Raw genomic sequence first — 17,745 nt, forward strand, 5'->3', positions numbered from 1 at the left:
CACAACAACTACTGTAAAATTAGTGGTGGAGAGTGTATTTGTCCTAAAGTCAATATTTTATTAGTCTGCAAAGCTAACCTTTAGTTTTTCTTTCTTTGGCTTCTTGCTCTTGGAGTGAGTTTCTCTGCTGCAGACAAGTCCTGCATTTGCTTAAAAGCTCTTGCAGAGTTGGAATTAGAGCCGGGTTTAATTGTTTGGGAGTATGTACCGACAGGAGCAAAGCAAGTGCCCGTAAGTCCTACAAAAATCCAAACAAAGATTTTAAATTCCAAAGCCAACATTTTGACACAACTGTTAGTAGTTTAAATGCACATGTTTATTACTCTTCCAGGAATCCATCCTGGTTCCTCTGGTACTTTTAGAAGGATGCTAAAACTAGAAAGCCAGTGTTATGATACCACTGTCTTTATATTTCATTTGTTCCAAGTCACTAATACCATTGTTCTTTGCACCATACCACTTGACTGAAGACTTAAACAGTGTTTTCTGAAAATGGGGGAAAAAAATGAGTAATAAAACTTATACAGGAATTTTAAAAGCAAATCCTGAATGATCCATGAACAATTTAGGCCTCATTAATCTAGGAGTCAGTTTTCAAAGATACTTTATTTCTGGTAGGTACCACAGGTCTTCTTCATGTAGTGCTTTAATCCACCCTGGCCTCTAAGCATTTTGTTCCTTGGGAGGCAGCTGCTGGACATGTGCCTGCACATGCTGGTGGGTGTTTCATTTTTCTACAACACGGCTTTCATGGAAGTCTATACAAGCAAGCAATTGCCCAGCTTTAACTGGCTTTATAGGCAGACTACTAACTTGATTTTCAGTTCCTTATGAGTCACAGGCACTAACAGAAACATCACAAGTAACATTTTAAAAAATTTGAGCAAGTAAAGGGAATGTCTCCTGTTAGTGGTTTTATTACCCTCAGCATTTTATGACATTGGCTTCTGTCTTAAGGTGACAAAGTATGCTACATACACAAAAGGCCGAGGGAACACATTTTCATTTGGTTAGTTTTTCATCATATGTGACTTCTAAAGTTTGAATAAGTTAAAATTACGTATATACTAAGGCCAGATTTAGAATTGATGTAATAAGGAAAGTTTGAAAGTACATGACTACTGCCTTATATAGTTCTTACCCCATTTAAAGCAGCACTTGCTTTGGAAATTTCAACTCTGTTGGTGAAATCAGACTGCAGGTTCTGATACTGATTTATCAAGTTTGTAATAAGGGTGCTGATCAAATTGGCACAGTTAGCTTCAGAAAACACTTGACCTTGAACCTGAAAGAGATGATTTTAAAAAAAAATCTCCAAAAGACCAACACAATGAAAACACAACCTTTAACTAACTGGAAGTAACAAGCTGACTTTCCAATTTGTGACATACCTTTAGAAGAAAATGTGTCATGAATGTGTAGACAATGTTGTTGTTTAGGAAAGTTCTTTCATCCATTAAGATGCATTTTATATATTCTGCAAAAACAGGATCTTCACACAAAAGCTTGATGCAGTTTTTTGACATAGCAGACTAAAGTGGGGGAAAAAAGCACTGATTGGTTGAGCACTGAAGTAAGTGCAAGTCTTAAATACATTGCTTATGATAGATATACATCTGAAGTCACTTAACATCCCGTTGGAAAAACCACTTCTCTTTGGCCATGCCATGTGGCTTGTGGGATCCTAGTTCCCAAATCAGGGATTGAAGCTGGGCTCTCAGCAGTGAAAGCACAGTGTCCTAACCACTAGACCACCAGGGGAATTCCCAGAAAAGCCACTTTTACTGGGTTGGTCAAAACGTTCATTCAGGTTTTCGTGTAAAATGTTATAGAAAAACCTGAACAAAATTTTTGGCCAGCCCAATACTTTAATCTAAAACTCTTGGTTACAACTATACTCTCAATAACTTAAATGAGTAAGTGTTAAGAGACCTGTAAAAAGTCTGAAAGGCAAAACTGAACAAATACATTTAAAAAGAAGTGCAGCCTTATTATCTAGCAAGAGTTAATAAGGACTGGAAAAATAAGACAAATGGGATGATGTTTTCAGGGGAAAAGAGATGACCAAACCACCCACAGAGAAAAGATAAAGTTTAAGAATTTTATTCCCTAAAATGAGTTAAAACTTGCCCTACATAATGTCATAAGAATAGTAATTTGTTTGGTAAATCCCTTTCCCCCACACCTTCATAAATATTGCAATGATAAACAGCAAACCTCTTTTCCTAATTGTCTCACACAGAAATCAGTGGGTCCCAAAATATAGAAATTGTACTAAAATTTGGTTTTCCTGTTTTCAAATGGTCATGGCTCTTAAACACAAGTAGTATGTCTTTAAGTATATTCCCTAGATCATTTATATGTGTGTTTTAATAACAGATCATTTACATGGAAGAAAAAGTGGATTATTTTTTAAAAATAGGACAAAGTTTAGATAATACTGTACATGCATATACTTGTAAGTAAACTGTTTAAGGTCAACCCAAGAAATTAGGAGTCAAGTACAACTGGCACCCAGGTTTTCAGATCCTTGGTGTCAGGAAAATCTGTCTTACTCTACCAGTAGTAATAGTCTCTGCCTATGATTCCTGCACAGTACAGATGGCTTTTTCTATGGGGCTGCTAGGCGCTTTGGAAGCTTGAGGTGGTTTGACTTTGTTTTAAGGGAAGTTGGGGGGAGGGTGATGAATTTTGTGGGAAAAAAGCCAAGAGAGTAGTGCAGTGCAGCAGCAGATAAAGCAAAAGGGAAGCGACAGGCAGTGTCAGAACACAGAAACCAAAGCAAGCAACCACCGAAATCAAGAAGAATGAAAAAAGCAGCAGCAAGTGGCAGAGTTGGGGGGGGTGCATGCAGATATCTGTTCCAATTTACTGAATAAACCACTCAGCTCAGAAGTCAACCAGCAAGTTGTTTTCTGTGTGTTTACCATGTACTATGACATATGAGTAGCCTATCAAAGATTCCTAGTATAGAAAACAAAATGACATTTCTTTACGAATACAGATGACTCAGGTAGTCTTTATACTTGTGAAATTCACAGTTTGGGACAGGGAGGCAGAGAATCAACTATTACAGTACCATGTGACATGTATCCATTAGGAGAGCATACAGCATACAACAGCCTGGACAAGAGGCTGGACCAGACTCTCAGTATTCTGGGTGCTAAATGTGGGTAAAAGTCCATGCCAAAGGAATTAATCAACTCACATCATCCTCTGCAAATAGGCAATGCACTCAGGCAAGAAACGAAGTTTTTTCAGAGTCTTAAGAGTAGGGTCCTTTATGCCTGATTCAAGGATGAGCCAGAGCTTAGAATCAATCTGATTTCTTCCTCTTTCCCCACCATTCTTCCTCCACAATTTAACAAGCATTATTTAGGTGCCCACATTAAGGGGTTGGCTCTTAGACTCAAGATAGGAAGGGTACAGTGTTTCCTGTTCTCAATGAGATTGCTGATAAGAAAACAAGTGCACCAGACTCCAAAAACTGCTCTGAGGTAATAGATAAGCGAGAGGTAATGAAGAGTCTGCTGAAATGTTTTGTTAGCGGTTTTGGAGTGGTGGCAGGGAGAAGAAATAGGAGAGGTGAGGGAGACCAAGAAGTGGCCCATGGCTTCTTGTCCTAATAGCTCCCTGTCTCAGACTTTCACCACAACCATTTATATTGACCTTTAAATGGGGAATTCAACTTGAAACAGCTTGTCTAAAATATCCTTTGTGATAACAAATGTATGGAAAAAGAAAATTACACAGGGCAACTAGATGTCCATTGCTTAATAGTTACTTGTTCTATTAACAGTGTCTTACCTACCAAGATTTGAAAACATCCCCAATTTCTAGCCAGTTTTCAACCCAGTGTTCCTAAAATTACTGACCATCTGGTTGGATGAGATGAAACACCAAGTCATCTAAAACTCATTTTCTTTACCTGAGTCTGGCATAGCTCAGTCCAAAGTTTGGGGAACAGTGCAAGATGAAGTGGCAAACCTTCATAGGCAACTAGGACACCTAATATTTGAAAAGAAACCAGAATAGGTTATAATTATAAATTACACTACTGAGATATTAAACTCTGCAGGTACAATAGTATGGCTATTTCTAGTCGTAACTGCATATTTTCTATGTTTTAGAAATACGTAAAGTATTTAAAGGGGAAGAATTCATTCCAATGTTTTAACCAGTGAAATAATTTTTAGAGTTCAGTATACTTTGACTTCATTTATCTCTCATACCTCATTCCTAGAAGGACCTTCAAGAACTTAAACCAGTTCAGGTTTTTGAGAATCAGAACTTTATCTGGGACAATAAAATTTACTTCAAGTGGTTCCAAAGCTTTCTTGGGTTAAGTTACACTCCGCATATTAGATCATATTGCTAGAGTGCAGTGGGGACAGGGGGTACAAGTTCAAACAGGATGTGAAGAAGTAGGAAACACATCATTCTCTCTTTTATCTTGTTTCTCCATTTGTAGTAGATTTAGGTAAATTCTTCTCTTAAGAGCCCCTAGCCTCGTCCCCAGGACCCTTCAGGTGGATCACACTTAGCTGCTGTATGTCAGCATCTTACTTGAAATGGTCAAGGTTTTAACTTTTCCTTCTCTTGACTATTCCAGATATCAAATGTTTCCTTAAGAAATTAGTTCACCTAGCCCCTGCTATCCTACCTCTCTGAAAACACAGAAGTTGTAATGCCACAGTCAGTCATAAGTAAATTTTCCATCCTCCAACACCCCCATCCCCCAGGGAAATCATGGAGGAGAAATATAATACAAGTTATCTTCCTACAGTTAAAAAAATTATGATAAACAGCTGAAGTTGGCACACATTTTCAGTACAGGGCCAAATAGTAATTACAGGTTTCCCCCAATTATGAAACCTTTCATAAGCTGAAACAACATAAAGTGAAAAAGCAATTTACCTTTTTCCACAAAAGCAAAAATCCCCTTTGCATTTCTTTTGGTTAGCAGAAAGAGGTACTAACGTAGGTATTTCATAAAAGTGAAGTGGCATAAAGCAAACTTTCAAAAATTTGGGAATACCAGTATTTTAGTCTTTGTAGGGTATTTAACTGTTGCAACTGCTCCACTGACAGCACTAAATGAATGGGTGTGGCTGGTCTTTCAATAAAATGTTATTTAAGACACTGAAATCTGAGTGTCGTGTAATTTTCATGTATATCACAATATACTCAATCTCAGGAAAAAAAATTAAAAATTGTATAAACTCTTCTTAGCTTGCAGGCAGCTCACTGGTTGTACAAAACAGGCAGCACGCAGGTTACTGTTTGCCAACCTCTGTATTAGACTACGGGTCTGAGAAAATCTTAGAGAAACCAGATCAGTCATTCAGTTTAATCATCAAAGGATGCCTAGACTCCCTTTTGTGGGGAAGCCTACCTTTTATTTTCCTGTCAAGATTAATTCCATTTTAAAGACCCAAAGAAAACTCTCACCTTTCTCCTAACCTAACCTGGTTGGGATTGGAGGCATTTACCAATCATAACATCACAATACACAGAAGCAAACAAAGGCATGTCATCAACACTGATGGCTACAGAGAATAAAGTTCCTATGTTCCCATGTTTCAGCATTATAATTATTCATAAAAGTACAGCAGGGATTGGCAATAGGCCCACAGCCCATTTTTTCTGGCCCCTTCGCAGAGTCTGCCAACCCCTGAACTAGAGGTTGCCCTGACATAAACCCTCTGTGAAAGCGGGCTTTAACTACAATTTAAGATCCTCTAGACTTTATTCCTATTTTCCACAACTACTAAAAAGCTAGCACTACCACAACAACAACAAAAAAACAGAGGCCTTCTATGATGTAAGATTGTTTTCAAATAATATTGATTCAAATATGTTTATTTTACAAGTGAAGAATGGAATAAACATACTAACATCTATTGTGTTAGATAAGTCAGATAATCATATTTAATTTTCTCATCAACTTTGGGAGGCATTATGTTACCCTCATATTCCCCACTGTTTTGAATGAGGAAATGAGGCTCAGAGAAATCACTAATCTGCTCAGTTTCATCCCCAAAGCAAGTGAGTTATATCTATCTATCTAGATATCTAAGCTGTATCTATCCCAGACTTATCTGAGTCTAAAGCCCCACCATCTTTTCAATAATCAGTTTCCCAAGCTTTAGTCATCTATGTATAATTTTCATCACTGTTTTCATATCTGTCCATCTTCTCTGTTTACTTGATAACTGTGCTTTAGATTCACTCAGAGAAGCTAATCCTATGTTGTCCTTGTCCTAGACAATGTAACATCCAGGACAATCATGCATTTGGTATGAACTATTTACTTTTGTAATACAGTAAGATCTATTTCTTAACATGAAAATTATTTTCTCTGGGCCATCTTGTACACTACATTCTGGAAAACACGGCCACCCACAGTGAGCTAAAGACACCTCTTTCACATCCTAATCCCTACTGAGCTGCACCTTTGGAAGGAAGGCCATCCCTTCAAAGCAGGGCTTAGTTTCTTTCTAGCATTTTCACAAAGCACCGAGGATAACGTGTATCTAGGCTCTACTAATTTAAGGTAGAGGCCAATGCCATCCTAGTCCACACACTCCTCCTCCAATAAGGGTATCTCACTTACTGGGTGCAAAGCAAAAGGAGATGCAAACCAGCATTCACAGGCACGTTCCCAAGCCTTACCTCAGCAAACAGGATGGGCAGACCTAAAACATACTGGTTCCTGTATTATCACTCATCTTTCTCGATCCTGTGACTTCGGGCATCCTCAACAAAGGTCCTTACCCCACCCCATTCCCACCCACGAAGGAACCATATTCAACAATGAAAAGCTATTCCAAACATATTTTTTCCTCAATAGTGGCACCTTATACTGTAGAAGCTGTTGGGTGTGTTGTTTAAAAGAAAAATCTTTTATAGGTAAAATGGTAATACATATGGTTGCTGTGAGGATGAAATACTTTATATATTTACTAGTTAGGGCAGTGGGAGCTCTGGCCAACAGATGGAAGCCCACAGCTAATGCTCCACTGTAAGACTGAATCAAGACATTTTAGCCTGAGAATATCACATTTGATTCTTCTAATTCCCCTATTTCTGACCTCATACCCACTAAGCAAACTGTTGTTATTTACTCGGCTTCCCATGCAGGTTACAGGAAAAAATCTGCTGGCCCTACCATGTAACATTCAGATTGCTGTGCTCATTCTTCTTTGTAGATTAACAGACTGGTAACCAACCTCTAAATTATACATATGTCTATTAAATGTAATGATTCTATATGACCTCATATAGGTGGATGTGCCCTTGGATGGATAAAAGCTGGCTTCTGAATGACTGACACTTGTTTAAGTACATTCATCCTAAGAAGCCTTTGGGGAAACAGCTAAACGAGCTGTTTCTCCAATCAGTATCACCTTGATATCAAAAAAGCTGAAAGATAATCAACAGTTGTGCTTTCATATTGAACTTTAATCTATTTACTTACATCAACTATATTAATTTAATTCTAGAAACTTTGAAGATTATGGATTTTCTAGGTATATCATGTTACTTGCAAAAAATATTTTAAACCACCTTTCACTTATTAAAGTATTAAGAATGCTTTCAAAAACTAATGTCAAGGTGATTTTTGCTGTGTGTCTAAAAATGAAAATTATGAAATCTAGGGATTTGTTAATTTTATTTGAATATCTTATTAATCTGCATGTGCACTACTAAGGTACCTAAAAAACTTGGTATGACTAGGGTTTGCATTACCAACTTTCTGTTTTGGAAAAAAATTTTCCTCAAATGTAAGATCAATGCATGATCATTACAAATAATTTGTATTTAACCTAGAAAATAAAAGTGTCCATAATTTTATCCTTAGTTAAGAATATAATCTTCTTTTTTACTTTAACATGTACTGATCTTCCCCCTTGTTCATTAAGAATGTGGTCATATTCTGTATTTTCCAATTTGCTTTTTCATGTGATCCAAAGTTATTTCCTATCATTTTATTTTAAAGACTATATTATACAAATGAACTTAACTAAGCTTCTATGGACAGACATTTGGGTTTTTCCCAGTTTTACCCAATACAAACCAAGTTAAAATAAACATCCTATGTATGTTACTATATATTTAATGAGTAGATTTAGGGTGGATCCCCAGATCTGGTATTGCTGGGGCAAAGGGCATGAACAATCTAAACTTCCTCTCCAAACCAACCCCATTAATAGATCTCCTCTTTGCCCAAACTGTAGTATCATCCAAACTTTACCTCATAGTTGGGAGAACAGGAATAGAAATAACTGTTGACTTTCTTTAATGTTCTTTACCATTTTACTGAATCCTAAAAACTCTTTGTATACTGGTATTCCTAGCCATTTATCTGATAAGAAGGCAAATATTTCACTCATTAGTTGTATGTATTTTAATTCAATTCATGGCATTTTCAATAAGCAGTACTTTTAATTTTCACAAAATAAAAAATTTCAATCTCTTACTTATTGTTTCTGGGTTCTGTGTCATGCTTACATGATCTCAAGATGGTATTCATATGATTCTATGTTTTTTATTTAATATTTCTAGGACTTTATTTTTCACAATTAAATACTTAATCCTCCTAGGATGTATTTTGGTCTAAGAAGCAAAGATGCTATTAAAATCTTGCCTCTCCTCTCCCAAAAGCTACCCAATATCTCAATACTACCCATTTTCAACTAATCTGGTATGTCATCTTTATTATCTACCAAATCCTTGTGTATCCTTATGTCTGTTTTGGGGCTGTTTTTTCTGCTGTTCCATCCATGTGTTTCCATAGCTGCACTGTATGGTTTTAATCATTAGTTTAGTCATTCCTTGGGTATTAATGGGGGACTGGTTCCAGGAGCCCCCAGTACTTGAAGACCCTTATATAAAGTGGTAATACAATGATTACAGTGGAAATTTCAATCCACAGTTGGCCTTTTGAGGATATGGAGGATATTTACATAGGTGCTGCTGTGCTTCATCGCTCAGTTGTGTCTGACCGTTTGTGACCTCACGGACTTGTAGCCTGCCAGGCTCCTCTGTCCATGGGGATTCTCCAGGCAAGAATACTGGAGTGGGTTGCCATGCCCTTCTCCAGAGGATCTTCCCGACTCAGGGATAGAACCCAGGTCTCCCGCATTGCAGGCAGATTCTTCACCCTCCCTCTGAGCCACCAGGGAAGCCTATGTAAGTAAGAAAGAGGAGAAAATAAACCCATACTTGCTGTTTTTATGTAAAAAAATAATAATAACAAAATTTTTACATATCAAAATACTGCGGTCTCAGACACACTAGTATTATTTCACTTGGCAATCAGCAGCTTTGTTCATATCCCTGGATTCTCTCCCAACTTTCTGTCTCTTCCATCCCCATGCCTGACTGTCCTCACTTCAATAGCACTTCGACCCTCCCCTCTTGTTGCCAAATATAGTTTCTTGAAGAAACTATACAATTAAAACTCCTTATCAACTCTCTGCTTCCCATCCCAGTTGTTAATGTGGGCTTTGCTTTCTCAAGCTCTCTCCTCGTTGCCTCTCCCTGGAAATAGTTATTTCAGCCAGAAGACTGGGACATAATCTCTCCATTTGTAAGAAGCATAAGGAAAGCAATGCTTTTAGTTCTTTGTTTTACTTCATATCCAAAATAATGTCCAATTTTCTTCATTACGATACAACCATGAAAAATTTCTTTTCCTGCTCAATTTGTTAAAGGTTTCAGTTTATATATATCTAGAGCTGTCCTATGCAATACAGTAGCCACCAAGTCACATCTGCTATTTAAAATTAATTTGGTTAAAATAAAAAAATTCAGTTCCTTAATTATATTTCAAATTCTGAACACTCACATGGTCAGTGGCTATCACACTGTGGTTGGTGATACAGTTGGAGAATATTTCCATCCCGCTAGAAAATTCTAAAGAACAGTCCTATGTAGAGAACTAAACACTGTGAGCCAGCATAAATGTGCTTCCTGAGCGTAAGTGATGAGGAGCATAAAATATGATGAAAACTGAGTCAGCTAATGGGATGGCTAGGTATGTCTCCTTTCTTTTCCTCCCTCTCCTATGTTTAATTTCCCAGAACTATCTATTTGTGTTAGTGAGGAAGACAGTCTCACAGGGTGAAAACATTCATTATTTCAAGTAGATAAGACAGCTCCTCACTTAACTTTTGGTATAAATCACATGGACACAATTACTAAGAACTTTTCTTGAAGTTAACATCTTTGTAAAGTTCTTCCTCCTTATCTGGGAGCAAGACTGTCTTATTAGAACTCCTGGGTATTTCCCTACACTTGATCATTGCCACTGCTAGATTTCAGCTTTTTATAGCCAAGTGCCATAACTCAATTATATAATCATGAAATGGCCGATATGAACATATCCTCATCTGCCCACTCCCCGATCTTCAGCCACATATATAAAAAACTAGCTAATGGTAGCAGGTGGAAGGAACACCCTTTCAAATCTGAAGACATTCTAATCACTTACCAATAAGCTGGTTTTTCTGAAGAGAAATTATCCCTGACAGTTGTTACCACTTCCTTCTTGGATTTGGCCCTATCTATAATGAATCAAAACCTTTTCCAAAGGAAGGAGGGGGTTGTGACTGAGAAGGAGCACAATGCATAACTTCCAGGGTGCAGCAATATTCTACTTCTTGACCTGGATGGTGGTTCCATGATTATTTCACCTCCCATTCTCTTGACACAAAAACTATGGTACAATGGAGAGGATCCTGGGCCATCCCTAAAGGTAACAGACTCATACGACACATAGAGCCTGAGAACTCTGGAGATCTTGAGACAGGGGGCATCTGGAGGGCTACATTTCTTCTAAAGACTTATCAGCTAGAAAAAGTCACCCAAAGGGAGCAGTCTTCTAAGAGCTCTCAGCTGCATCCGCAGAGAGACAATATTACATAAAAATAATTCAAGGTTTTCCCCCTTTTATAATTCACTGATTTTTTTTTTCTATTTCTCATATCTTCCTTTTCAAATTTCCCTTCTCACTCATCCCTCTATTTTATGAGACTTACCTCCTAATTTACTCATATATGCACCTCTGCTTCACCCTGGCAAGTCCACTTAGCTTGCTCTTGGTGTTTCCAGCTCCAAAGCACAGCTGGCACTACTGATCTTATCTTATCCCTAGATCAGGGCTGGGGAAGTCCATCTCTCTAAGCCTGCCTCCCTAAACAGAGCAGTTTTTGGTTTTTAAATTCTGCTGGTCAGATGGAGGAGGACTTGGGCTTCTATGTACAAAAGTGATAAGCCTATTCCACACTCCTTTATAAGCCAGCTGAAACTCTGGGCAGAACTATTCAATGGAAACCAGTAAGTTGGTGTTTTCTTAATAAAAATAAAAATGTTCCCAAGAATATTAATATTTTTCAACATTCACTTTAAAAAAGAAAAAAAGGATTGGCTCATTTTTTTCCTCCCCTTCCTAAATGGCTAGGGGCTTAAAATAATTCAGTGGAATTTACTGCTCATCTTTTATACTTACTCAGCTTAACTAATGTTTCAGTAAATTTTTCACAGTTGATTGCAACTCGGCATAATAGATGGATGAATTGATGATAAGAAAAGAAGTAGTCTAGCAGCATACGATCATAAACGTCATCTTTGCCCTGAAGGTTAAAGATGATAAAATGGTTGCACTTAAATTGTATAATAAATTAAAGAGCATATTTTGTGCAAATGTAATAAATTTAACTAAAAAGCTGATTAAATATTTAAATTCTATAAGAACCTAGTTTTAAATTCCAAGTTTCTATTAATGTTATTAAGATCTTAACTGTCACAAGTTTATTTTCAGTGTGCAAATGTTATCAATTAAAATTACCCCTTATTTCTATATACTTTAATAAAGTAAAACTACTGTAGGATTTTAAAATGTGACACTTGAGTTCTACAGACATATCATCAAGAAGAGTGAATTAAATTTGATTTTTGAAATAAATTTCAGATTATTTCTGAAATGGTTTCTACTGTATTAACTATTTTAAATATTTTATTTAATACAAACTTCTTAAATGCATTTAAGATCCAAAGATAGTGGGCAAGAAAGAATGTAAATAAGGTGGGTGAGGAAAGATAAATTAATGAAAAAATTGTTTAGAAAAGTCTTAGAACTAAGATAAATTATCCTGTGTCGATGTTCCTTCTCTCTATAATTTAGAATTAGCACTATTTTAGAATAAGTATTAGAGAACCAGAATCAGGCTACAAATGATGATAAATCCATCAATCAGTGATAACTGGGCTTAGGTCAAAGAATTATAATTAAAGGGCAGTAAAAGGAGTCATTGATTATATGGCAAAATATAAACAGTAGTCAGTACCTAACTTCATCTTTCAAATTTAGATATATGACCCATTTATAATTTAGCCTAGTGACAAATACTAATGAGATTTTCTGTTAGGATATTTTTTGAGGGGCAAAGAAAACTTACTACTTGTGCTTATTATTGATTTTGCAAATATTCAACCAACATTTCAGAGCAGGAAAAAGTCCAAATGAGTCTAATCTCCTTAGGATCCAGAAAATGATCATTTAAGTCTAATATACTCATAATGGCCAGAGGGGAAGTTCTAAATTACTGTGTACTAGAGAAACATGGTTTTCCTGGCATCCCAACATACCTTACTGGTTTCCACCATTGTGGGCAAGAGGCACATATTGAGTTCAGGGCGCGGAGGCCGAATATTGCTTTTCCCTCCTATTAGCTTGATATTTTCTCGACAAGGGAAATAAGGTCCAAGAGACACTAAGACATTAAAAGTGTACAATAAGAATAAATGGAAAAAATAAATCTCCACGTTTCAGTGTGCAGAAAGATTAAATGCCAACCATGTTCAAGTACTGTGCTACATGAATACATACTTGGTATATTACTGTGATGATAAGTACAATGGTTGTGCTGTAGAAATGGAACCAGAGTATGAAGAAAGTCATGGGGACTCAAAAGCACAAGTTCCTTGAGGACATCTGGAAATAAAAACACAATGTGGGCATTAAAAACTGGAGTGTGGATCTGCTATCTTCAAATTCACCAGTCCAACTGGGATAACTGACGGTAGTGTGGCAGCTAACAAGTTTTAATGAGTCTCAGACTGTCTGAGCTCTCAGCCCCAGGACAAACTGTCTGATGCTTAACCAAAAATAGATCCACAGAGTTATTAACGACAACAGGGCATCATTAAGAAACCAAAGTTTAAAACTTAAGAGAAGCACCAGGGACAAGTACAATGGAGGAAATATTTAATGCACACTGATTATGTTTCTTCATAAAATTAACCAAAGCAAGGTTTGAAATTCTTTGGATCTGCAAATCCTTAATCAAATCCTTTGAAGTAACCTTCTCTTCTTGATGGAGCAGTACAGGCCAGTAATTCTACAGAACATCAGGTGACCTGCCATGATTAACTGCTCATATATATCTACCGTTTTGAGAAACTGTAAACAAATAGCTACAGTCTCTAAAGATGACTTAAGTAGCTTATAAGACAGTAAAAAAATGCAGTATGAATTTAAACCAAGGGTTTCCTTTAATAGATATAAATTATCATTTTATTATAAATATGCAATTAATAAAAAGCTAAAATACTCAGGAGTCCAAGAACTACTACTACTAGGAAGTATCTTTAGGCAAAAAGACTCACTGAAATAATCACCCCAACTCTTTACAATGTCAGTTCTAATCTGTAAACATCTGCATGATTCTACACTGTTTATATAGATCGGAAGATTTCAGAGCTGGAAGAGATCTAACCTTAGGTCAGCATGCCCAGATATATGAAGTGACCTGGCCTATGATGACATAGTTAATTACTGATATGTTAAGAAACAGAATTCTGTTTTCCTAAGAGTCTGCTGGCCAGTCTAAGTCACTCATAAAAAGTACCAATGTCTTCCAAACACTACAGAACTAACATTACATCTTATATACACACACATACACACACAGGAGCCCATAAAAATGTTCTTCCATTAGGCTTTTACACAGGTTTATTTTCCAGGTAACTTACCTATACAGGCATTTCTAAGTTCTGGAGGGCTATAGGAATTAAGAAGAGTTAACAGTTTATGGGCAAATTCAATTCGCTCCTGCCACTGGATTAATGCTTGCTTCACGTCTGCAAACACAAAAGCATACGTAAACATGCCATCTGAAGTCAAACTTCTTCACAATTATTTTCTGTTGTAAACTACAGAATGCTAACACTAAAACATTCAAATTTATTACATAAACATCTTTAGTGAAAGCTAAGTGATTATTTTTATAAGACAGCTACTATTGTTAAACTTGCTAGATTTCTTAAAATACATATTTTAGTGATTGTTATGTCCCATTTTCTCGAAATTCACATACATTTCCAAGTTTACATGATTTTACAGGGACACAAGAGATAACTGTTTTATAGTTATTTCTCTTGAAAATAAATGATCTAATCTAAGCCATGGAAGTTTCCAGCTGGAGAACCTTCACAAATACTCATGTTGTTACCATGCCTGGAAACATTTTCCAGTCTCCTAAATCTTTTTTTTAAAATATTTTATTGGAGGATAATTGCTTTACAATATTGTGCTGGTTCCTGCCATACATCAACATGAATCAGCCACTAGCATGCTTGCTTATTTTTTAGGCACGAATAAAGAAAATAAACAAGAACATTCCAGCTTTACATCTGGAGGTCACACACATTTTCCTAATGGTTAGCTAACATCAGCCTTGTAAAGACAAATTCTCTGAAGCATGTGGTTTAAAAAGTCTTATTTCACTCTTTAATTGTTAAACTAATAAAAAAAAGTAGGATTAAGCAAACCTTTTCTCTGAAGATATGGGCGTGTAGACTTCAAAACTGAAAGGAATATTGACAGAAGTTCTACTAAGTCTCCAGTCACATGGCAAGCTGTGGCTTCATGATACATCATGTGCAGTGTGTTGAAAGACTACAAGTGATTAAAAAAAATGAAAAACTTCATTCCACTTTTACTTTATGGAGCCATAAAATAGTACCACCCATCCTCTATGACATGTTTTCAGACTCAGACTATGAGTGTACCTATGTGCACAAAGCAAATGTATCTGCTTTCTACCTACAAGTCAAAGTTCCCCATTCAGCTCTTTAAAGCACAGAACAATCCTCACTCTCAGAGTCTGATATTTTGTGTTTACATTTTACTTTGAACAAATAATTTATTTAATTAGATTTCTACGGGGGGCGGGGGGTGGTTTACTGTTCGCTCTAAGTACACATTTCTAAGACTGCAAGTTTCAAAGATTACAAAGCAGCAGTAACAACAGGAAGACTAGGGAGAATAGGCTACTGCTTTAACTAACTTTCAAGAGTTTCTATGAAAGACAATGGTGAAACTGCTGTCAGTCATAGGAGGTCTAAAACAGTAGCAGTAAAATGGTAGGTTTAAAAGAGGTAAAAGAACTCCAAAGGTAAAATTCCTTTGATCATATTGGCTTGTTAAATCTTTCGATTCCTTTAACTGTACTAGCTAATGAAACCCTTGGTTTCTATTTCATTGTACACCAATGCATCATCTTCCTAATCTTATCAAATCGGTTCCCCATAGCCTATACACTACTCGCAATTCACAGCTGAAAATTCATAACCTAGAATCTGTAACAGTACATAATTTGAACAATGTACTCATGTGACATTTAATGTGTTAGTTGTGAGGACAGAAACCATGACAATCTTGTTCACTGCTATATCCCCCGTGCCAAGCACAATGCCTGACAGAGTAGACATTCAAACAGCTGTTGAAGAATTAAGTTCCCATTACTCTTCTTCACATACTTTTGTTTTAGCGAGACAGACTTTGCTCTTGTTGAATACAACCAATACTTTCTTACCTTTGTGTTTATTAAATCATTTATGTTAATCCTTTTCTATTTTGTCTCTGCAGGTTCAGATTCTTACAGTACAATTTCATATACTGTATCCTTATTCTATAATACCATCAACTGAAAAAACTATCCTACCTCTTAATTGTCACAGTGCCCTTGGTATGTACTCTTTAACCTTATCTCCATTATTAGACTAAAGGGTACGATGCACCTCTGTGGACTTAAAATCATCTTAAGAGTTGTGGATGTTCAGTAATTATAGGAAGAATGAACAGTGGATTTTTAACCACCTATAGATCAACTCTGGGATTTCTTTGGAAGGAATGATGCTAAAGCTGAAGCTCCAGTACTTTGGCCACCTCATGCGAAGAGTTGACTCATTGGAAAACACCCTGATGTTGGGAGGGACTGGGGGCAGGAGGAGAAGGGGACGACAGAAGATGAGATCGCATCACGGACTCGATGGACGTGAGTCTGAGTGAACTCCAGGAGATGGTGATGGACAGGGAGGCCTGGTGTGCTGCGATTCATGGGGTCGCAGAGTCGGACACGACTAAGCGACTGAACTGAAGTGAACTGATAGCAGCCTCACTAGCTTCCTCTAATGAGGAACGCAAATAAGCACACTCTTGAGAAACTGTGTGTCAATTAAATCCTACAAATTTCATTCATTTCTAGTCCTACAAATGAAATGAATGTATGTAATTGTTATGGAAAAAGAAAACAGCAAGCTTAGTACCATGATGTAGTTATTTTTAGAATATAAATTAGCATTTACTGATTTGCATATTTAAAATCCAGACACCTATAAAACAACCTATAATAAACTCTAAATATACACAAAAAACGTTTTGGTGAGAACATTAAATTGGAATAAATCTACAGTGAAACACAATAAAGCATTTACCTCAGTCATCAGGATTAACCCTCGATTAAATACAACAAGAAGTCTGTCTTCATCAGATTCTAATAGTATTCTGAAGGCACTAGAAAAATATATAAAGTCCAGTTTGAGAACTCTGAATCAGAACAGAACACTTACATGGAGGAAAAAAAAAGAATAAGTAAACTGTCATTTTTGTTCTCTACTTTCTTACCTAGAAAAAAGACAGCTACATCTAGTCCTTAGTAATTTAATAAAAAGATAATATTTAAAAAGAAATCCTCAATGCAACCTGGGGGGGGACCCCAAAACTTCTGTTGGTGCTGAAAATGATCTACATAATAATCACCCCTAAGTAGGTTCATTACTATTAACAGACTTTCACTATTAGTACTGGAAACTGCTATTATATAGTACAGTCAGAAATTCTACTTTAGTGAGATGTTTTTCTTTCTTTTTTAAAAACAATAATCAGGAAAACTCCAAATTTTCTTTTGAAAATGAGCTTTTAAGTAGCAAATCTTGGGAAAACAATGTTTCAAAATTAATGCTAAAATTTTGAAAGTTTCTTTAAAGAGTCTTGGCAAAAGCAGTTAATTTGATCTCATGTACTAACAAAGATTCAAACTTTAAAGTTTTCTGAAGAAGATAACCTCATCTATTGTGGGTTGATTACCTTAAGATTCTACAGTGTTCAAGAGAGTACTGCCAAAAAAATGTGTGTCTAATAAAAGACGTCAGTCCCAAGTCTCAGATGCAATACACAGAAAAGAAGTTAATATAGACTTTATTTCTACAGTTAAAGGGAATTTGTAGCAGTTCCTTTATAGCTATTCAGTATAATTTCTGAGCTCTGAACAATTAACTGTAAAGATGATGTTTTGTTATTTTGGCTAATTCCTATAGTTAAAAAAGATAGATCTGGGCTAAATAAAAGAAAAGTATCTTAACAGTGAAATTTATTCAGAGATGGAGTAAGCTATC

General features: G+C 36.3%; 1 protein-coding gene across 3 annotated transcripts in view; it reads right to left on the minus strand.

Annotated features, from left to right (window-relative positions):
* Positions 1-17,745, minus strand: part of LOC120860818 (ubiquitin carboxyl-terminal hydrolase 34-like) — a 59,901-nt gene that overhangs the window by 1,333 nt on the left and 40,823 nt on the right. Inside the window, exons 30-39 of one of the 3 annotated variants that reach the window (XM_040236529.1) lie at positions 16,786-16,864; positions 14,839-14,965; positions 14,041-14,148; positions 12,896-13,000; positions 12,655-12,779; positions 11,516-11,639; positions 3,929-4,008; positions 1,392-1,532; positions 1,142-1,285; positions 79-238 (exon numbers count right to left, since the gene is read on the minus strand). In XM_040236529.1, coding sequence (XP_040092463.1) covers positions 79-238; positions 1,142-1,285; positions 1,392-1,532; positions 3,929-4,008; positions 11,516-11,639; positions 12,655-12,779; positions 12,896-13,000; positions 14,041-14,148; positions 14,839-14,965; positions 16,786-16,864 — 1,193 coding nt within the window. The remainder of the gene's footprint in view (positions 1-78; positions 239-1,141; positions 1,286-1,391; positions 1,533-3,928; positions 4,009-11,515; positions 11,640-12,654; positions 12,780-12,895; positions 13,001-14,040; positions 14,149-14,838; positions 14,966-16,785; positions 16,865-17,745) is intronic. The other 2 variants (XR_005720437.1, XM_040236530.1) reach the window with 2 other exon arrangements.

The sequence above is a fragment of the Oryx dammah genome, unplaced genomic scaffold (genome assembly GCF_014754425.2).
Source record: "Oryx dammah isolate SB20612 unplaced genomic scaffold, SCBI_Odam_1.1 HiC_scaffold_11203, whole genome shotgun sequence".
NCBI lineage: Eukaryota > Metazoa > Chordata > Mammalia > Artiodactyla > Bovidae > Oryx > Oryx dammah.